Below are 22,704 nucleotides of genomic sequence, written 5' to 3'. Positions count from 1 at the left end.
TTCTCCCCAGGCCTTGGAGGCCCATCCTCTTTAGGGGCTTGTTCAAACTGCAAGCGAGCGAGTACTTGTGGGAGATTTCTGCGCCATTGGAAGTTTAGGGAAACTTCTCGGGTTGCAAGAATCATTGAATCATCTAAGCTCAAGCAAGCCCCTCTTCCTCTCTTCTGTCTGTCTGTCTGTCTGCTTTCCTGTCTGTTGTTTCTCCCCTTCTCTTTCTCTCTCTACTTCCTTAACTCTTTCCATTCCTCTTTTCAGCTCCAAAGTTCCTTTCTTTTCACAGTCAACTAAATTATCAGTTTTATGTAAAATCGTGCTATAAGTGCAGCTTTAAGCCTCTTACCACAGAAACTGCTTGGAGCCCTCAAGACCTTATGCAAAAAAAAAACAAAAACAAAAAACAAAAAACAAAAAAACAAAAACAAAAACAAAAACAAAAAACCCCTCAGGAAAACTGACCTTTTAATAAATTCTAGGGTACTGAAAATCAAGGGCAGACAATTTAAAGTTGAAATGCCCCCCCCCCCCCTTTGTTGGAAAGCTGTGCTTCTAGCTTCTGGATTTCCCATCAGCCAACTGAGGGGGTGTGGCCAGCTGTTTCTTCTCACTCCCACCTCTTGTCACTGCGGTCTCTCTGCTCAAGGGGTCCATACCAGAGCAGATCCCGACTCAGTGAGATTCCCTCTGTCCTCCAGCCGCATCAGGGTCAGTAGTTCTGGTCACACTTGGGGAGAGTCTTCCCCCTTACATACTTCCTGAGAGACAGAAGAAGGAAGCCTCCACAACCGACTGTTTATATGAGAAAGGTTGGAAGGGAGGGTGAAATCCCTCGGTGAGGGAAATTTACTCTGAGGTTGGCTTCAGGAGATAAAGGGTTTTTGTTTTGTTTTTCATTATAGGTGACTGTGGTCTGCCTCTCTCCTCTCTCAGCCTCCTGCAGTGGCCACTGCCAGTCTGAGATCTCCGCTACCAGACACAGCCCATCCTCCAGCTGAGCTGCTCCTGGGTGAGTCTCCTCCTCGAAGCTCCCTGTAGCTGTGATTAGAAATATGTAATTTTTCATTTAAAGGAAGCCCCCCCTTTCTTAGCTTGTTTTCCTAGCTGCTCTCTGCTTTCATATACCTGTTGCAGAATATTATTTTAAGGGGTGCTCATCTGCTGCAATTCCTGTTTTGCTATCAAGTGAAAAACCATTTTAACAGCCAAGATTTATTTACTGAAGAATAACGTGGAGAGAAGAGCCAGAGTCATAGCTGTGGTGGATTTGTGGGAGTGGGGCTGGGTATATCAGATGTGTGATCAGCATGGTGATTGCGCATTCTCTCTCTCTCTCTCTCTCTCTCTCTCACTCTCTCTCTCTCTCTCTCTCTCTCTCTCTCTCTCTCTCTCTCTCCCCCTGTCTCTTCCTCCCTCACCCCCCTCTGTGTGTGTGCATGCGCACATGCTCTGTATGCTAAGCAAATGCTTTATCACAACTCAGAATGCATTTGAAATTGTGATTTAGATGAGGATCACTGGCCCAGGAATATCACTGTCAAGTGCTTTAGAATCCGTGAGGTGGGGTTGTGCTACAGAGAAGAACTGACCTCTCAAGAGCCTTCATTTCCATGGCTTGTAGGTCTCAGGGAAGGGGAGGTACATGAATCAGCTGCCCTGGGGCCAACACACCTGCATCAAAGCATCAGCGGTCCTTAGCATGCTGTGTGATCCAGACAGTGGCACTTCAGCTCCAGAGAAAAGTACCCTTGCTGGTGCCTGCCACAGCAGTGTGGGGCACATTTTGTCATGGCTGGGGAAGGAAAGCTAGGGAATGATCAGGTACAGAATGCTGTCATGGAAAATTTTAGGCCCATCACTAGTGCTACTGGGAAAATAGGGTTCACTTTCATTGGTTTGTAGTCTCTTTAATAAAAGAATTTAGAAGCAGACTTGGAAGGAAGCTCAAGGCTAGTGATATTAGAGATGGAGAAAAAAAACAACTTGACATGTGCCAGGAGGACAAAGAGAGACCATTGGTGCCTTTTAAGTTAGGCATGTAAGCAGCTATGGAAAGGAGAGGCAGGCCTTTACAGAAACATCCAGAAAGCCGTAATGCCAAGAAAAGCATGCTCAGGCTTTGGGTTGGTATATGAAAAAGACACAAAATAAGTCAAAGGAAAAGTTAAAGCTTCTTGAGTTAATATTCACATAAGCCAGCAGACACTGGAGGCCTGTGTATAGGAGCTCTGTGAACTCCACACTGTAGGAGGGTTAGGGGGTTGGTAAGTTTATTATCTCATTAAGAAGACAGTTGTTCCTCCTATCTCCTTAGCTGTCAGCCTTCTGGAGAGGTTCCTGGCCAGGTGATTGACAGGCCCAACTGGATTAACTCTTAAGGGAAGGACAACAGTATGTAATGTATGGTGCTACCCAGGACCAAAGGTAGAACTCAGATTTTATTCTTTTGACCTGAATAAAGGACCTTTCCTTTAATGGCCTCCAACAAAGCCCTAGTACCTCCATCTTTTCATACCATATGTATTTTCAATCTTAAAGTTGGAAAGTGGGACCAAGGTCTTGTTTCTCTTTTCAGTGTTACCAGGATGTGGGGTCCAAAGCCAGCCATAAGGGAGGGGTCTATCCTTAATGGACTTCAAGGCTGTTAAAATCTGGATAGCTACCAAACACTGAGACACAAACAATCTATAGATCCTATAATAAGGTTGTCATGTAAATCATAACCTGGAAGCGTGCACTCTGTCCATCATTTTACAACATAACATATGCTATATTTTTTAAATATTATAATATTATAGAAGTAAAATTAAAATACCTTAGGTTAGTGTGTGTGTGTGTGTGTGTGTGTGTGTGTGTGTGTGTGTGTATGTGTGTGTTTGAGACAGGGTTTCTCTATGTAATGTCAGTGGCTGTTCTGGAACTCCCTTTGTAAACCAGTCTGGCCTTGAACACACAGAGATTCTCCTGCCTCTGCCTCCCAAGTGCTGGTATTAAAAGTGTGTACTACCACGCCTAGCAGGATACACTAGTTTTAAATCGAGGCTATGTTGTACTTACCATATGCATATGTGTATTAAAAAAAAACCTTGGACTGAAAACTGGTGGTGTGTTTGAATTCTGACCTCCAAAGCAGCTCACCAACGAGGAGTCAAAATGCTGGCATCTCTTGGATTACACAGCTCCTCACATACAGGTCTCTGAATAGTATGAATTAAATAATAAGCAGCAGATATTTATTGAAAAATACAGAATATAACAACATCTGTCATCATTGACGAATGCCTTCTAAGGATCTTCCCCTCATCTAGGAAGCTCATCCATATGAATTGACATGTTTGTATGCTGGTGCTATGGTTCTCATCTTAAAAGGGCCTACTGATATTCTGAAGGGCTAAACTTATGGTACCTGTTCAGTATGCATGAGATGTAGTGTGTTAGTCACACTTTAGAGAAAATGGAATTGAAGTGTAAAGCAACCTTAGAGAGTTCCTGCATGTGGGCACCTCAGGATTCTTGCATCTTCCCACCTGGGGTGCCCTTTAATAGGAGCTTATCTTGGATATTTCTGTCTCCTTTACTCCACACCTCTTCTTCCTGGCTCTAAAACTGCCCCTCTGCATGTCTCCTTGCATTCTGCCAGAGAAACGGAAGGTGTTGGTATTTGAATGGTCAACTCTAACCATCTGCTGTAGCAGATAATGTGTCTTTTCACAGAAACACAGTGTCAACATGGTGCTTCCCAGTGGCTTACTCACAGGTATAAAGGACCCAGGTAAGCAAGAGTCAAGACTCTTAATGCCAAATTCTTTAGACCCTAGATAGTTCTAGCCTACAGGTCTGACTCTAGCACATCTTGTTGAACTACTGAACACTGATCTTTCCCCAGTGGCACTGAAGAGCATTGCTGTGACTCTGTCCATCAAGGATTTTGTGGCTGGTGTGTCTGCAACCTTAAATTATGAGAATGAGGAGAAAGTCCCCTTGGAGGCCTTCTTTGTGTTTCCCCTGGATGAAGATTCTGCTGTTTACAGCTTTGAAGCCTTGGTGGATGGGAAGAAAATTGTGGCAGAGTTGCAGGACAAGTACCAGGTCTGAAGGATGAGTTCACTCTCTCCCCTGCTTGTTTCCATAGGACTTTCTCTTTAGACTTTATCAAGTGCAGCAACTTAAAAATTCTAGTATTGAGTGTTCTTCCCTTCATTCACTTCTAATCCATTTGCCTACAATTATTTGGGACACGGATAATTAGTTACCCAGAGTGTAGCTCTACCAGTTATAGCACCTATCAAAGTCCTTCTGAAACAGTCTGAGTTTTATGGACATCCTGTCCATTCATTAATGTCTTCTTCGTCTTATTTTCCCACCCCTCCCATTATCCCCCTTAGGCCCACTTGAAGTTTGAAGAGGACCTCCCTGGGGGATTTCAGACTTACTTATTAGAAGAAGATAAGTGCTCCAGGGATGTCTTCCGTTGCAATGTGGGAAACATGCAGCCAGGGTCAAAGGTGGCACTCACCCTGAAATATGTGCAAGAGCTTCCTCTGGAAGATGATGGGGCCCTGTGTTATGTGCTCCCAGCAGTCCTGAATCCTAGATACTGTCTCTCTGGTGAGTACCTCTCCATTTTGGATACCTGTCTGTGGTAGCATATGTTGGGAAAGCACTGTAAGTTTTTGGAGTGCTTGATGTGTTGACAAGGAACAGAATTAAGGTTCCTTCTGTAGATCAATCTGTGGAGAGTTGCCTGGATCTGAAGACCCCAATAGTCCCTTTGGAGGACCTGCCCTACACACTCAGCATGGTTGCCACCATCAGCTCCCAGCTTGGTATCAGGACAATCCAATGCAACTGTCCCTTGAGTTCCATTGACTACACTGGAGAGAACAAGACCTCTGCTCAGGTAAATAGTGTGAGAGTTGCCAGTCCTCTGTGCCTTAGCTATTGACCTGGTCCTAACTCAACCTTCCTGGATCCTCCTCACTTTCTGAGCTACTGCCTTTTGGTACATACCCTTTGTACAGTAACTCTTTCCATGCTGCTAACGGAAGCCTGTAGTCCTAGATCTGATTTCAAACTCTCAAAGCAGTCAGTGGTAGCTCTGATGTTTCTTCTCTGCTGGTCTCCTACTCAGGTTACCTTGGCTGAAGGACACAAGTTTGACCGGGATGTGGAACTCCTGATCTTCTACAGGAACGTGCACAGCCCCAGTGTAGCTGTGGAGATGGGGATGCCTGAAAGAGAATCAGGTATTTTCTTCCTCACTTATAAGTCATCTCCTAGCAGGACACTCTGTCTTAAAACCACCCTAAAATTTTTCCCTTCTCATTGTTCTGTCAAGTGGCCAGGAAAACATTATCAGTGCAAAATACTGAGAGTCTTTGCATTTCTATAACCAAAACTAGTTTAACAAAGAATAAGGTGGTTGTGTCTTAAAGACAAGTTTAAGCCCACTAATAAATAGTTGGAGAAAGAATGTGAGCAAATAACTCAAAAGAAAAAAATGTAAATGGTATAAACATGAACCATAACCAGTCTTGAGACAGATACAATTCAAAATAGTTCTATAACATTTTCACTTCTCAAAAGATCAAACATGTCCAATCTGATAATGCTTCATGCTTCAGAAAATGTGTTGAAACACCCAGGCCTATGAAGACAGCCCTGATGAAATTCAGGGGCCATGAAACCAAAAGCAAAACCAAAGACATGATTTTGGGATGGAACTTGTAGTGGGATAAAAGGTGTTTGGTAGGGGAGATCTAAAGGAGTGTGGGATGGTGAGTGTGACCAGGATTGTTATATGCACATAAAAGTCATCAAAATAAATAAAAATATATTTTGATAACACTAAAAATGAATATGATAAAATTTGCCTGTTTCAAAGTCAACAGCAAGATAACTTGGCATTGTAGGAGAATTTGGATCAGATGTGTTAACATTCATGATAATTTAGACAACTCTAATTTTTGGAATCTTCAGGAAACAAATGTAGATATGAGTAAACAAGGCAGAGGATGCCCCCAACATTTTAGTAATATAAAGCATTGGTAAATAAGAAAATACCACTGGAATAAAATTTCCTATGCCCCCAACAACATGCTTTAAAGTATATTTATTCAAATAATACTCATTGACAAGTTGAAATAATTTAGAATAAAAATCCTGTAAAAATGGAAAGCAAGGGAAAAGTAACTCAGAAATAGCAAATTACCGTATAAAATAGGGAGATTAGAAGGAGTCATCTGTAAATGTACGAAGTATGGAAGTAGTCATTGTGGTTAGGTTAGGAATGTTTAGCTCTGGTTTTTAAATTCAATGAATAACTTTTATCAATTGATCACACAGGCATGTAATCTCATGTGAAGTTCAGTATTTTTCATATCAAGATAGTATAAACATCAAATTTTAGCATTTTAACTATCTTATATGCCAAGCTCTGTGTCCTCATGGTTATTAATTAAACCATCACCATCTATCTCTGAATGATTTGTTTTCCTCTAGTTTCTTAATTTCTCAAATATAGTACATAAATTTCTCTTTAGCTTCCTAGTAAGTTTAGTCTCTTGATTTAAGGTCTGTCTTTTTTCCAAATCTCAAGTGAGAGAGAGAGACAGAGACAGAGACAGAGACAGAGAGACAGAGAGGATTTCCTTGTAACTCTATCTGGCATAGTACATGTCAATCTTTTGTAATCTTGGGCCTTCCTAAGCCACCATTCATTATGCTGCTTGGTTCAGTGATCCTGTTGCTTCTGGGATAGTTTCCATGTAGGTGTAATTCTGCATCGTTAGGGACAGTGATAATCGCAGTGATGTCTGGGATTATGATCGTGTGTCTTTATAAATGCTTTAAAGATGTGTTACTGACAATCCTAGTCTATGCAGGTCTGCCTGGCCTTTTGACGATGTGACATGGCATCATCATCTACAAAATTGACCTTTGAGAACCATACACTTGATTTACGTGTATATATTGGCAATATTTTTAGTTGTTATTGGCCGTGTGTGGCCCATTGGTTGGACTCATTTCAATGCCATCTCAATCTCTCATCGCTAACATTTGTCCAATACAGCTTCACATTTAAATTCATCAATATGAACCTTTGGGCTAACCTTTGCAGTCATGTTTTCATAGAGCCAGCTGCCCATGCTGAGTTTACCGAGACAATTACAGACAGCTCACTAGAAGCAATTCCTTTCCCATGGAGTTCCATTCCTTGTTTGTACTTTAGTTGATCCTTTCCTATGCCTTTATTGAACTCTTTCTTTAGCAGCCATGAAATACTCCATCGGTAAGCTCATCTTATCCAGAAAAGTAATCTATCTCACACACATTAAACAAAAAGCTGTTGCCACTTTATATATTGTATATCCTAGTGTTGAATTCTGTAAAAATTATCTTTTCACTAATATCCTATCAAATCCTTCTTAGGTAATACTTACTTATTATGTTATCCATTCAATTATTTGAGTATACAATGGGTAAGAGAATAAACTGACCCATTTATCTATGGTCACACTGAGCCACAGCCCTAGTAAGAGTTCAGACTTGACATCCCAGATGGACTTTGTAATGATAATACAGTATAATTGTGTAATCTCATATACTTTCTAAACAATTGTTCTGGGGTTACAATAACCCTGTCATTCTCAATGAACTTACATCTCAATACTGGTCTTTCAATCCCATAATTAATTTTCATTAGGTTTGAAATAAAAATTTATCCATGACTTCAACAATGTATGCATACAGAGTAGTCTTCTTCAGACTATTGTTACAATAAGGTGCTTGGAGTTCAACATCAATCTCAAGACAACTCTTCCATCTGTGGAATATCAGTGAATACATCATAATCAAAGCAGATAGACTTATACTGGCATACATAATTGTTACCAATGTTCTTATAATTTGTCAACCTAAGAATTACATTCATGAGCATTGTCATCACTTTTCAACTGTACTTAGTCTTTAAACCTTTTTTTTTTTTTTGGTTTTTCGAGACAGGGTTTTTCTGTGTAGCTTTGTGCCTTTCCTGGAACTCGCTTTGTAGACCAGGCTGGCCTCGAACTTACAGAGATCCGCCTGGTTCTGCCTCCCGAGTGCTGGGATTAAAGGCGTGCGCCACCACCGCCCGGCAAAACATTTTTACTATGTCTTTATTTATTCTGTGTATGTGGACGTATGGACTTGTGTGCCATAGTGCTGTGTGTGCCATGGTGTACATATGGAGGCCAGAAGACATCTTGTAGGAGTCACTCCTTCTTTCCATGATGTGGGTCCAGGGCAGCAACTCAGGTCTTCAGGCTTGGCAGCAGATAGATTTACCTGCCAAGCTATATAAGACAATTAAAGTCTTAATGGCCAATGAAGTAAATTCCCATGGCTTTGATTTGTTGAGGGCATTCAAATTTGTTGGCTGATTTTGGCAGATGCTAACCTAGGGTGCCTCACCAATTTGTTGAGGTGCCAGGAAATGAACATGCAGCAGCACTGACAGCATTGTTACTGTTACCTGGGCATACCAACCCTCTTTCTTCATGTTCACATCTCTTCTACTTCTATCTCTTGAATGTATGTAACTCACCTCCAGCCCTTTGTAAGTAGACTGTTCATAAGGAAGAAGGAAACAAAAAAAAAAAAAATAGGGTTTGAGCTTGAGTTTTTCCAGCTCACAGTTCTGGTCACAATAGCTTTAGGGAGATTGGTGAGAGTATGTGTTCTGGGGAGTGGATCCAGAGTCTTTTACATATTAGGCAAACTCTGCAGCTGAGCTATATCCCCAGCACTACTCTTTTTAGTCCTTTTTTTTTTTTTTTTTTTTTTTTTTTGCTTTGAGAAATGAATTCATTAAATTGCCCAGATTGGCCTTGGGCACATTTTGTAGCTAAGATTCCTTTGAACTTGTAATTTTTTTGTTGTAGCCTCCCAAGTAACTGAGATTTGCTGTATTAGCAAAGCGTTCTTGGGACTTTAGGATTCTTGAGTTTCTATTCATCTTACAAGGTCCTTATTCTTTCTGTATAGATACTCTAATGGGAGCACCTTCTGCAATGGTGAGTTTCTATCCAGAAATACCAGAAGTGGAGACTTCAACAAAATGTGGAGAATTTGTTTTCCTTATGGACCGTTCAGAAAGTATGAAGCGCCCAATGAGTAGCCAGAACAGGTCTCAGCTGAGAATAGATGCTGCTAAGGTAAAAACAGCTTCTTTCTTTCCCATGAATGATATGCTCACTGAGGATGAATCTGAGGGGTTCAGTTAGGGTCTGTTTGAGATGGAGGTATGTTCCTTGTCTGAGTTCTCAGGCTTTCCTTAGAGCAGAAGGTGGAAAAAAGTAGCATGACAGGCCACAAGCTCCTCAGTTGTAGCAGGCATTTGTGTTACGTGTATGCCTAATTACTCTACTCATCCTACTTCCTCACCTTCAGGAAACACTGATTCTGCTACTGAAGAGTTTGCCTTTGGGCTGCTATTTCAACATCTATGGATTTGGATCCACTCATGAGGCGTTTTTTCCGTAAGTTTCTAGAAAGAGAGGTCAAGCAGAAGTAGGAGGACATACAACACAGGTAGGAATACTGGCTGCCCTGCTTGACAACCCAAGTTTGATCCCCAGGACTCACATGGTGGATGGAGAGAATCAGTTCCCACAAGTTGTCTTCTGACCTCTCACATGTATGCTATCGCATGCGTGTGCAAGAAGGCGTGCGCGCATGCATGCATGCATGCATGCACGCACGCACAAGCAGAATGTTGTAAAATCATATAAAATATATTTTAAAGGGAGGAAGCACACTGTGAAAAGGTTGGCGAAAAGTTGACTGGGCTTGGGGGAATTGGGATAGGATTGTTATTTGATGGAGCTCCTCAGCCCTGGCAACCTGATGCTGCCATCATGTGACCACATGCGCTTGCTTCTTTCAGGAAGAGTGTGAAATACACTCAGGAATCCATGGAGAAAGCAGTGGAGAAAGTAAAGCTTATGATGGCAGATCTAGGAGGGACAGAAATTTTAACACCACTACGGAAAGTTTTTAGGAAAACCCCCATTCCAGGGCATCCCTTACAGGTAAGAATCGGAACAAGACTAACAGAAGTGGCGGAGGGGATGAAAATTCTCAAGAATGTATGGCCTTGAATATTAGTGCAAGACTACGGAAATGCTGTGTGTAGTTCAGGCTTCTACTATATGGGAGAGTGAAATGAAGATTGTCTTCTTAACTGAGACAAACTAATGCAGGTAATGGCTAAACTCCCAAGGATTCTGCATCTGGCACTGCGACCCTGTGCAAACCTTCTAAATGACACAACACTGGAGATTAGGAGTCACCTGCCTATTTAAAGAGGCACCAGAGACTTTGTTGTGAATTAGTTGAATTGTTTCGAGTTAAGTTCTGTTCTTTTAATATGAACTTGACAGTGGCCTGATGGGTATTCTGGTGTTTGTTTTGTGCAGGTCTTTGTCTTCACAGATGGAGAAGTTGCTGAAACTTTTAATGTAATCAAGGAAGTTAAGTTCCACAGCAAAAGGCACAGGTAGAAGGACAGTCTCATTTCTACTGGGGAAACTGAGTTTTAGCAAGGCCAATAAAAGCAATATTCCAAATAACATCAATTCCATAAAAAAAACTAATTTGCCCTATTTTTTTCTAAACTGACAGTAAATAGATCAATGGGTCATTTTATTTTCCTCTTTACTTTTTTTCAACTCTAAATGTTTTATAAAGAAGATGCTTCCCATGACAAATTCTAGTTCTTTAATGTCTAAGTGGTACTGTTCCTCTGAAAGCTCTTACTCTCCTCTCCGAGTTCTATAGCCCAGCAGCTGACAACATCAATCTCTTCAGAGCCTAATGAATTTCATGGCCTGTCCCTTTCCAGTTCACCTGAACCTTTTGACTATGTCCCCGGAGGATTTTGTCCAAAACTCTATTACAAGGGACACTGCTCATTGAAAGCCCAAGCTTACATTTTTGCCTGTCCGTTTGTATTTGTTTCTTGTTCCAGAAGGTAAATGGATGCCTTCTAAGGTCTTGACCTATATGTTCTTACTATCTTGGTAAAGACATAATTCAGTTATCTTATTTTTTTAATGTTCTCAAATGGTATTTATTAAAAAAAATACTTTGTAGAAATTTCAGCATAGCTGGAAGAGAGACACACTCTCTACCTGTGAAGTTTGGGCAAATGAGCACTGCTAGGGTAGGGAAATCAGTTTGTTTCAGGGCAGTGGCCACTGACAGGTTGTCCTTGTGCCAGTGGATGGTCTTACACCCACTCACATATGGACAACACTGACTGGACTCATTGGCCTATAAAAAGAGGATGTGAAATTGGCAGGGGAAATGGCTGGAGCAGAGGGTCTGGGAGGACTTGGAGCAGGTAGTCAAGTGTGGACATGATCAAATACATTGTAGACATGTATGAAACTCTCAGAGAATGAAAGGGAAATATTTGTAGATCTTCTCTAGTTTTCTGGTTTAGGAAATGGCAGCTAGTGTTCCCACGAGCAGAGCCCACAATGAATGTTTGAACCTAAGCTATTTATTTAATTCCTGTAAGTTACACTGGTGTAGTTATTTGCTTACTAAATGGTGAGTTCAATTCACCTCTCTAAGCTTTATATTTTTTTCCTGAAAAATGGAGAAAGTAATAGTATTTATTAATTGGTTCACTGTGATTGTTAAATAATAAAATTATATAAACATCACGAATTATCTTTATACAGTTTAAGTGTCATGAAATTTTGCTATCATTGTAATTAATGTTTTTATTAGCATCCATATGAAGCACTTTAGTGAGTTCTAGGCAAAAAGTCTAACACTACAAACTTTCAATTTGATCTTATACATAAAGATAATTTATAGTTTAGATATAGATCACAGTTGAAAGTTCATATTAGAAACTTTAATAAAGATCATGATGGGCTGTGTTCTATAGGATGAAAAATCCTAGTCACTTCTCTGTAATTAAGAGCTGGTCCTGGTTCTTGAATATTTTAGAGCATTGCTCTTAAAACTGATGGCACTGGGAGCTGTAACTTACACTAACCCAGTCAAAAGAGACCAATAAACAGTCCTAAATTACAGTGTGTTGATTTACAATGAAAATTGTTTGATGTTATCTAAAATACTTGCTAGTTTTACCAATAATACACTATCTGTGTATATACTGTTCTTCTTGGGAAATTAACCTGTAGATAAAACACTGCTTGCTGTGCATAGACTTGGACAGAATGAGAACTACCCTTAGAAGGGCAGGGAACATACTCCTCATCCTGACATTGCGCCTGCCAGGACAAACATTATGCAGTGTCAGGAAGGTGCTGCTGACATTTTTTTTTTTCGAGACAAGTTTTCTCTGTGTAGTTTTGGTGCCTGTCCTGGATCTCTCTCTGTAGACCAGGCTGGCCTTGAACTCACAGAGATCTGCCTGGCTCTGCCTCCCCAGTGCTAGGATTAAAGGCATGCGCCACCACTGCCCGGCCACTGTTGACATTTTGTATCTTTTTTTTTTTTTTTTTTTTTTTTTTTTTAAATTAAAGAGAAACAGTGTGTGGTAAAGATCAGCTGTGGGATATGACTTGGGACAGATTTCTTTAATTTTTGTGGCTCCAGATCTTCTTGTGAAAAATGAAATAAGAGATTATCTCAGGAGACCCCTGATAGATAAATTGTATTGTTACTGTGAGATATATTATTATGCATCTTTAAAATAGAACATAATCAGTGAATGACAGTTATTCCTTAGTACATTGTCTTCATATAATTGTTGATGATGATGCATTAATTTGATAATTCCAATCAAGTTCTGTCTTTAACCTCCATCTTCTTACATTCACAGATGCTTCTCATTTGGCATTGGAGAAGGGGTCTCTACCAGCTTAATAAAGAACCTTGCCCGGGTGTCAGGGGGTACTGCAGAGTTTATCACAGGCAACGACAGGATGCAGTCCAAGGTGGGGGGGCACCATGTGTAAAAAGTGGGTAACATGAATCAAATCTGAGACAGAGTGGGGTATTTATTCAAGGGCAGGAGTCCAGCTTCCCTGCAGGGCAGATTTCCTCATGTCTCCAATATTTAGTTCCTGTACTTAGTGGGGAAAATTCTAGCCTATGGAAAGAGGGCCCAATATAGTATGTGGAAAAACTATCTTTAGTCCTCTTAGGCATAAGCTCAGAGATGTGTTGCTGAGAGTTGAGGGTTTTGTGTTGACATGAGAGACAGACTAAGAGCTTTTGTTGTTGTGCCTAAGAGTTCAGGTATGTATTTCAGGACCTCTTCTAGTGTTATAGCCAACCATCACTGCAAAGGATGTCAAGCAAAGGTAAAGGGTCAAGTGGGCTATGTATAATAAAATCAAAGTGACTTCAAATTAATGTACCATTTTATTCGTATGTGCAAAGAGAAACCTTCTTCAGACATATGCCTAAGCTTCTGCCTCACTGATATCATCTTTACTAAATCTCTCACATTGATGTGTTAAATCTCTTAACTTTAGATTGCAAAGGAGGAGCAATAAGGCCATGTCTCTATATAGCAGTAGGAATTAGACATAACATTCATTATATCTTATGACCCCTATGTACAGTAGGTCATTAATGGTACCAATCACTATCATTGCTTGCTTATACTGACTTGGCCCTTTCTTCTCCTCCAGGCTCTTAGGTCCCTGAGACGTTCTTTACAGTGTGTAGTAGAGAATATCTCTCTGAGCTGGGATTTGCCTCCTGGGCTGTTTGTACACATGCTATCTCCAGAGCAAACTGTTGTCTTTAGAGGTCAAAGGATAATCACCTATAGCCTGCTAACTGGACAGATACCGGTGAGTCCACAATATTAGTCTCTGTTCTTGGTACAACTATTGCCCTGACAGATTCAGTAAATAAAGTAGATGGTTTTGAATTTTAATAGGTTATTGCATTTGCTACCTGGAAGTGGCCAAACATTCTTCTCATCACACCAGGTTTCTGCTCTCCTGAACACATGGTTTCTGGATAGAAAGTTGAATATATAAAGCTGGGAGTGGAGGGGACTGCAGCTTACATCGTCACCATCTTCCTAGTGATGCCTCTCTTTTACTTTTCTTCTTTAATTTATAGCAAGACGAGGCTACAGGTGAAGTGTGTCTCAAATACACCATTCATGGCAAAAGTTATGAGGAAAAGGTGACATTTTCTCTACAACCCAAGCCTGATGACAAGTGAGAATTCTGTTTTCTTCCCCTTCTTTCTTTTTTATCCTTATGGTTTTGTTGTGTGAGTTCCTTCCCTTGACTCTGAACCCAGCTGCATCCCTAAAACCATGTTTTGTTTCTTGCCCCTTCACCTATCTCCTCCCATTTGCTCCTGCGTTCCCTTACTTCTGTGATGTGTGACTTTTCAGAGTTCCAATACAAGGCACGTGGGTTTTCCTCTTACTCTCAGGAAGTTTTCATTTCAGCCTCACCGTTCATCGTCTTGCCGCCAAGTCCATGATCCAGGCCAGAGACTTTGGCTACAGAGAGACAACACTGATCTATAAGAGAGATGTGCTGGACATCAGCTTAGAGTCGGGAATCATGAGCTCCTTCACAATTTTTGTTGCTATCAACAAGGAGCTCAATGAGCCAGTCCATGGGCCCCTGTTTCATAGAGATATTCCAAGGCCAATTCTCTTTAGTAGTTTCTCTATGAGGCCAAGAAGTTATCCTAATGGTAAGTTTTATCCCATAAATACTTCTATGAATAAGGAGTTTTTTTTTTTTTTACTCTCTGAGAATACTATGTAAAGAAAATATTTAAAACATTCTCAAGTTTCAAGTTCCGTTTTATTTTTTCCCTCCATATGACAAGTCTTAAATGTCCCTCTTCCAAGGAAATCACACACACACACACACACACACACACACACACACACACGTACTTATATGGAAAGATATTTGAAACCAGGTGTTGTGAAAAAGAAAAGGAAAATATGAAAATGTCAAAAATGCATATAAACATTGAATAATCAAAAGTTAAAAGCACTCGGGAAGCAGAGGCAGGCGGATCTCTGTGAGTTCGAGGCCAGCCTGGGCTACCAAGTGAGTTCCAGGAAAGGCGCAAAGCTACACAGAGAAACCCTGTCTCGAAAAAACCAAAAAAAAAAAAAAAAAAGCTAAAGGTGATTTGAGTTTTGGATGACTAGATTGTTAAAGAGCACAATGATGACTAATGGTGGAGACAATCTGAAATCTGGAGAAGAAAAGTCATTGAGCAGGAGTAGATTAGAAAGAGCCACTGGGGACAGTTGTAATGGAATGCTCAGAGAGAAATACAGTCATTTGTTCAGGATAAGGATACCCTTAAAACACCTAAAGACAATCATGATCTGGGGTACTCATTTCAGCAATGTGTAGCATGAATCTTAAAAGGTCTTATTAATAAAAACAAACCTGAAGGCAGGTATTGGGGTGAACGCTGGAAGAATAGAGAAACAGAATAGGTCACAGCCACCTCACCTTGCCAACTTCTCAGCTGATCCTGTTTCTTCAGACTGGAAGCCTCTGTGTCCTCATCCAAATGGCACTCAGCTGAACTGCTGCTCAAAAGCCTAAAAGCTTAACCAGCTCTAGTTCCTGGTTTTCATGCCTTATATACCTTTTTGCCTCCTGCCATTACTTCCTGGGATTAAAGGCATGAGTCATCATGCCTGGCTGTTTCCAGTGTGGCTTTGAACTCACAGAGATCTGGATGGATCTCTGCCTCCCAAGTGATAGGATTAAAGGTGTGTGTGCCACCATTTTCTGGTCTCTATGTCTATCTAGTGGCTATTCTGTCCTCTGACCCCAGATAAGTTTATTAGGATGCACAAAATATTGAGGGACACAATATATCACCACAGCAATGCTCATTCATTTCTGAATAAAAATGACATGGATAGAGTTTTGACTTGATTCCAAAATTAGAATTTTTGCCAGATAGGTATAATGAAGAGGAAATAACAGATGGGAATTTAAGTAGTTGGTAAGTGTGTGCAAAGTATTGGATGCATAAAGAACAAAGGTGGTAGCGAGGAACTTGATGTTAAAGGGAAAAATAGAAGAACAAAGGATTTAAGTAATCTAAAATGTGGACAGGGACCAAATATAATGGTCTCTGAGGTAAAACACTAGACACACTGTATATAAATATCAATGCTAGTTAATTTTTGAAAAGTAGAAAAATGCTGAATGAGTTCGTCCTGAGTGGGGAGGCTGGCGCTGAAGTAGAATAGAGGCAGAGTCCCTGGATTTGAGAAAGTCATGTCCATTCCCATTAGGATGTGGCATATGCTACCCACAAGGGTAGCAGAATTCTCAACTTGATGGCAGAGGTTGAAATGGAGTGGAAGTCAGTGGCCTGAGTTCCAGATAGTTCAGGAGATCATAGGAAATAACAAAGGAGGCTGAAATGTGAAGACAGATGGAAGGTAACCAAAGTGAGGGAGGGAGTGTGATGATATGGGCCTGGAGAAGCTGCCAACACCACTCCTTAACCCTTATTCTTATTGATACAGTCCACTGGCAAGGGCATTTAGGGAGTGATAGCAAGTTTATGGGGAAAAAAATCACTTCAAGTGAAGACATGGTTGAAAGGAGCTCCATGGGATGAATCAAAAGACAGATGAAAGATTATTTCTTGCATGTTAGGGGTTTCAGAGGGAGGAAGATAGAAAGCAGGGTGGGTCAGAGAGTGCACAAGAAGGCCACACATGGGAAAAGAATGAGAGACGTAGGTACTGACTAAAGCTGAAGAAGATGGGAGTGCTTGTGTCTCAAATCGTCCAATTTCACTATCATTGTCAGCTTCAGAGAGCAGGGATACTGCAGTGTAAACGCTTGTATTGGTGTCTTTCAGGTCTCCCCATACTTCTACCCCACACCAGTGCTCCTGGAGCCCAGCCTCCAAGGAGTGCAGGCACAGGTCACTGCGCACTCACAGCGCGCATGCCAGATAGTGAGAATCTTTTAAGTTCAATGTATTGTAATGGTCCCTACAATCTCAGTGGCCATTTTTCCAAGGACATTGTCTTACCATGGTTTGTCTCTCACACATCCATTTAGGCACACCCCAACAGCCTCGTTACCCCCAGGCGACGAAATGCGTGATTCACACAGATACTCGCTCTGAGCTGCCCAACATACTCAAATTGCATGCTTACGAACAAGGTGAGACAGACCTTAGTTTGTTTCTCCGATCTATGGATATTAAAGAACCGGTCTTCCAAATCTCCCTACCAAGAAATCTACTGAGGGCACTTGATAGCAGGTGAGATTTGTCCAGTACCTGTACTTGCCATGGTCAGCCCAATTCCATTGGACTACAATATAGGATCCATAAACCTCTAATGGGCTCCTGGTGCCTTTTAGACTGACAAATCCTTCTTTGCCATCTCTTCCTACATACACTCCTTTTAGGCAGGGCCTACAGAACTGAGCTGACATCTTATTTGGCTCTTTCTATCCTGGCCATCCCTTCACATTTTGGGCATGAATACACCACATGAGAATCTCTGAAGGCTTTCTTCCTGCAGCACTCTTGCTACTGCATGGCTCAGAATTCAGAAAGCCACACAGGTAGGCCAAAAATACAGCAGCAACAGAATTTCCCAACACTTTATCTTTTCTTCTCTTCTCAAAGGGAGCGTGGAGCATACTGTTGCACATCTGATCTTTCTACAAAATGCAGATGGTTCCTGGGATATGAATGAGGATTTGGCTGAGGTTCTAGGTACTAGTTTGGAAGATGTAAAGGCTGCACACCCTACTGAGGTAAAACCCAAAGAAAATCAAAGAAAATGGTATTTATTTTTGAAGATAATACTGGTAGTGGTAAAACTTAGTATGAGTCAAGGTCTGTTTAAGATAGGAGAATATGAGGGTGATATGGACTAGATTAATATCTAGTAAACAGATTGATAGTTTTTGTGATTATAATGGAACTGTAAGAGCAAGAATAGACTAATATTCATATCAAGTTCATTCCAAGGGTATGGGATGACAAAAGAAAATCTCAAATTCTCCTCTACATCATTTATGTTCTATGCCAGTTATTTTAGTTGTAAAAGTAAAAATTAGCTAGCTAAGCAATTAGCATACATGCTGTTACTTGTTCCTCACATCAGTTAAGTAGAGACGTTTTCTTTTGTGTTGCTATTTATAGATGTAAGTGAATGTTACAAACGCTGTCTGCCAGTGATGGGTAGAGTTGCATTCAATGCCAGTCTGTATCTTAAGAACCCTAATAACAGTCCCATTGTGGCGTCACCTTCAATCAAAGGATATGACCTACACTTTACTCAGAGTTTATTGAAGTTATGATAGGCTGACCAATTACTTTAAATGTATTGAATTAAGGTGATGTGGATGAATTACACTGAAAATTGTAAGATAACTTGATAAATCATCTAACTGGTGAGCAATTCTTGAAATATAGGACAAATTACAAGAAAAATGAAGGACAAATTTTATTCTGAATAATTTCTAAACCTGGAATGTGATGAAATAAACTCCAAGTAGTCTCTAGCCACATTGTCCAGTATAGTATCCACTAGTGGCAGGTAGCTACTGTATCTCTGGAATGTGACTAATGGAAAATAAAGAGCCACAGTTTTAAACTAAAGTACAGTGTGTTGAGCACATAGCTATTTCAAAGAATCAGCACAAAAATACATTGCAGAACTTATTTGCTTTGGATTACATGTTAAGCTGCTGATTTGCAGTGTCTGGAGTTATATAAAATACACGAGCAACTCAAGGATACAGTTCCCAAGTATTTATAGCAATCTTAAGTCCTGGAAACAACAACAACAAATTGCTAAAATTATTATGCTGTTTATTTTTGCTTTTAAAAATGTGGGTGTTTGAAAATTTTAAAGGATATATGTCTAGCATTGTGTTTTTATATGAAAATGCTGTTTTAGAACAAAGAATCCAAAGGATAATTTATAAAAGTTGGTAAGATGATACAGGGATCAAGAAATTTTGGCACAGATTGATTGAGAGCAACACATATGAGATGAACGTGGAATCCCATTTGAAGATGGCAACCAGGCTAACAGAATGAAGAAATCAAGAGACCTGGTGTATAATATTTGAGTACAAGAGATTTTATTGAAAAAAAAAAATATCTGGGCCAAGTACAAACTCATTGAAAGTCCATAGCACTAAATAGTGAATGTATTTTAAATTGTATTTTTTTAAAATTATTTAAACTAAAATGTTTTTTAAATACACCAAGTTCCACCTTTTTTGTAGGTTAGTATTCCCAATGAAGTTTCTAATGAACATGTAGGCCCAAATGCTCCTATTGATGTATGGCAGAATTAAGAGATAAGCTATGTAATAGAGTTTTGATGTACAAAGTAATAGAGAAGTGGGTCTGGGTTCCAAAAGCATTAGATAAGATAATCTGGATTTTATTTCATAAAATGACCACAACATATAATATAAATAAAAGCAAATACAGATATTGGTTCTAAATTCTCACCCATACAAGGAGAAGAAAGACACAATGTTTTTTTTTTTTTTTTTTCAAAAGCAAAGATTCTTTTTATTTCAAGTTAACTCAGGACTCTCCATCCATCTGACACAGCAGCAGTGCAGGAGAGACCCTGAGTAGCAATGGGGCAGGGTTGTTTTTATTTTATTTTATTTTACAATATAATTTAATTCTACATATCAGCCACGGATTCCCTTGTTCTCCCCCCCTCCCACCCCCCGCCTTACCCCCAGCCTACCCCCAATTCCCATCTCCTCCAGGGCAAAGTCCCCCGAGGACTGAGATCAACCTGGTAGACTCAGTCCAGGCAGGTCCAGTCCCCTCCTCCCAGGCTGAGCCAAGCGTCCCTGCATAGGCCCCAGGTTTCAAACAGCCAACTCATGCACTGAGCACAGGACCCAGTCCCACTGCCTGGATGCCTCCCAAACAGATAGACAAAATGTTTTAACAGAAGTTATTTGTGAAACCAGACATTTCAGCTGGCTGATCACGCATCAAGAAACAACAGTTTGAGGGTTGGTGGAGGCCACAGGCTAACTTGTAAAGCCCAATGCTTTTGCTGTGACCAGTGAATTTCACAAATATGTTTACTTCCGGATGTGGCCATTTCAGGGTATATTTTAAAAATTGTCATGATCTCTTAGAGAAGGAGAACAAGCCTGGCATTCTTGCTCTTCCATGAGCAGCTTTTCTAGGGAAGAAGCCCAAGTACTGAAATGGCATTATTCAAAGAGGACAAGATGGCTGCTTCTGAATGTGGAGAGTCATACTCTCAAGCAGGAATGTCCATTGTTCTGCTGAGTCTGAAAACTGAAATTCTAAGAAACAGTGGGCTAAAACCCATGGGTGATATTATGTTATTGAGGTTTTCAGTTCAACAATGTGATTAGTAAAAACTCATTTGGTCTTCCGTCCCACCTCTATCATTCACTACAGGATAACACCGGGTAAACCATTTTACTTTTGTATGACATTTTGTTTGTGTGTGTGTGTGTTAGTTATAATTATTGAGTTGACATTATTTTTTCCTGTTTCCCCCTTCCATAGTGGAAAGGGGGAAGAGGATTCACGTAACCAAAATATTTTATAAAGACAGCTATTTATGTATGTTCTTCTCTGGGCACAGCAGGACCATCCTCTTCAGAAGTGTTTGATGGATTCCCATAGCTGACCTAGTGGTTGCATTGGACTTACAGCTAGAGACTTTTCCATCCTAAGACTCAGTGGGTTGTTAACCTGATAATCAGGGAAAACATCTGACATACTAAGTGCAAGGTGGGGTTAGAAGAGAACCAAGGAACTCCATGCAGCAGCAGTCTGGGGATATGTGATGGGGAACAAGTGAAGTTTTGTTTGTGTTGTCTTGAGAGACTTCTTGTTCCATCCTGGGCATCAAGGTCTTCACTGTCTATGCAGGTGCTAGAACCCTCAGCTTGGGTCACAGTGCTGGCTGTGATCTGGCTGCATGCCAATGGCAAAGAATTGAAGGATGAGTGGGAACTTCTGGAAAGAAAGGCTGTGGTGTGGCTTCACAACAATGCAGGTAGGAACACATTCCCCTCCCCTTTCTTTCTCCTTTAGGAAGCCAGCTCCTGTGCGTATAGGCCTGGCAGAGAGTGAGCACTGGAGAGTCCCCCATGTACCTTCCCCATGCTGACTCAGCTTTCCTGCTCCCTTAGCTTGTCTTTCTATGGTGAAATATGGTTGAAATGTGTAATTGGGGGTGGAAAGAGATTAATAAAGGGGGAAGGGACATGGATGGGGAGATGGCAAGGACACAGGGGAGCAGTAACTGTCCTTTCTCACTCAGTACTGAGCTGAGTCTCAATAATTGTGGACAGAGAAAAAATACTCCTTGGGCATTCATTGTCTCCCTGATGATGAAAGTTCTGAATCAGAGTGGATTAAAGGCAAATTGGGGCACACAGAAAGGAAAAGCCAGGAGGAAAAATATAGTATGGATGAGGGTGATGTCTTGAGAGGATGAGAGAGGTCAAGGAAAGAGGTTCCTTCCTACCCGCTATCCCAAAGCCCTGACTCTTGTTCTCCTCACAGTCCGTGACTTCACCAAATTTATGCATGCTGCCAATAAACTCTTGAAGACATCTGTGAGTTCCTCGATCTTCACTTTTAAAGGCTGATACCCAGGAGAAGGAAGTCTTTTTTTTTTTTTTTTTTTCTGCCTCCTGCCAAGTCCTTCACCTTCTCTTCTGCTGAGATGCATTTTTGTCTTGAGTACCTTATGGCCTGTATCCTACTATAAAAGTGAAGGATAATCACACTACTTTGACTATCTGTTCTAGCTCCCACTGGATACAAGTTTCGGTGTCTGCGTGTCCCCTCTGACAAGTGCTGGTAACCATAGAAACTATTTCCTATCTTGGAGTAGTACAAAACATTTGCATGTAGTGATGTTTCTCTCAGCTTTTAAAAACAGATTATACTCTGGTCTAAGAACTGTAGCATTGCTGCTAGAGAATGCCTGGATTAGATAATTGTCTTTATCCCTTCTCTACTCTCCTGTCATTTTACATACTTATCATTTATATGTTATATACGCAAGATGATTTGAAATTTTCCATTCTTGGAAGAAGTTGGAGTTAAATTGAAAGCCAGCTTCAGGGGCAATGTAACTTCAAGATGACAGAGATTCAAGGTTTCATGTTGCCTATTGTTACCGTTGGGAACATTCTTTATGCCCCCTTACTATCCCTCTATGTTCCATACCGTTCTTTTTCCTGCCTAAGTGATTTGAGTTGAGTCATATTTGTGAATAGACATCCATCCTTAACCATTAATCATCCTGTAAGAGGTTGATAATGAAATTCGTAGAACTAATGTAAGTTGTGCTGTGCTGATACCTGAATATTTTTTTTTTAGTGCATGAAGAACGGGGTTCCCATGATCTCTCGAACACTCACTTTTCACATACCTTATCCTAGCAAATGTCCTTATTTCCCCAGATTACTGGTTTACCAATAATAAAGTGTCTATTTGTACTATGACTTTGCTGTTGGTCTTTTGTTGATTGATTCAACTTTAAATTGGAGAAGTAGTTACAGTTTTAAAGCAGCATGTTTGCTATATTATTATTTTTTCTTCTTGAGTTTCCATGTGAGGAAATGTTTCATCAGTTGTACTTTCTTCAGATCCAGGGGCTGGCAAGATGGTTTAGTCATTAAAAGTGTGCTGATTTTCCATCGGATC

At 40.5% G+C, this 22,704-nt stretch overlaps 1 protein-coding gene across 2 annotated transcripts; it reads left to right on the top strand.

Moving 5' to 3' along the window:
- Positions 1 to 613: 613 nt before the first annotated feature.
- Positions 614 to 22,328, top strand: LOC131914883 (von Willebrand factor A domain-containing protein 5A-like). Of its 2 annotated transcripts, none has more exons than XM_059267658.1 (19): positions 614 to 702; positions 897 to 1,003; positions 3,709 to 3,766; positions 3,881 to 4,083; positions 4,380 to 4,602; positions 4,719 to 4,894; positions 5,126 to 5,240; positions 9,019 to 9,188; positions 9,424 to 9,512; positions 9,920 to 10,064; positions 10,452 to 10,531; positions 12,839 to 12,953; positions 13,656 to 13,820; positions 14,098 to 14,198; positions 14,438 to 14,691; positions 17,061 to 17,165; positions 17,638 to 17,768; positions 20,914 to 21,040; positions 21,553 to 22,328. In XM_059267658.1, the coding sequence occupies exons 3-19, from the start codon at positions 3,724 to 3,726 to the stop codon at positions 21,636 to 21,638; spliced, it is 2,328 nt and encodes a 775-aa protein (XP_059123641.1). In that variant the 5' UTR covers positions 614 to 702; positions 897 to 1,003; positions 3,709 to 3,723; the 3' UTR covers positions 21,639 to 22,328. The 2 variants fall into 2 exon arrangements, with proteins under 2 accessions (XP_059123641.1, XP_059123640.1); XM_059267657.1 differs by having other exon boundaries at positions 625 to 803.
- Positions 22,329 to 22,704: the final 376 nt, after the last annotated feature.

Source organism: Peromyscus eremicus, chromosome 7 (assembly GCF_949786415.1).
Source record: "Peromyscus eremicus chromosome 7, PerEre_H2_v1, whole genome shotgun sequence".
NCBI lineage: Eukaryota > Metazoa > Chordata > Mammalia > Rodentia > Cricetidae > Peromyscus > Peromyscus eremicus.
This window is presented reverse-complemented; position numbering and strand designations above follow the sequence as displayed.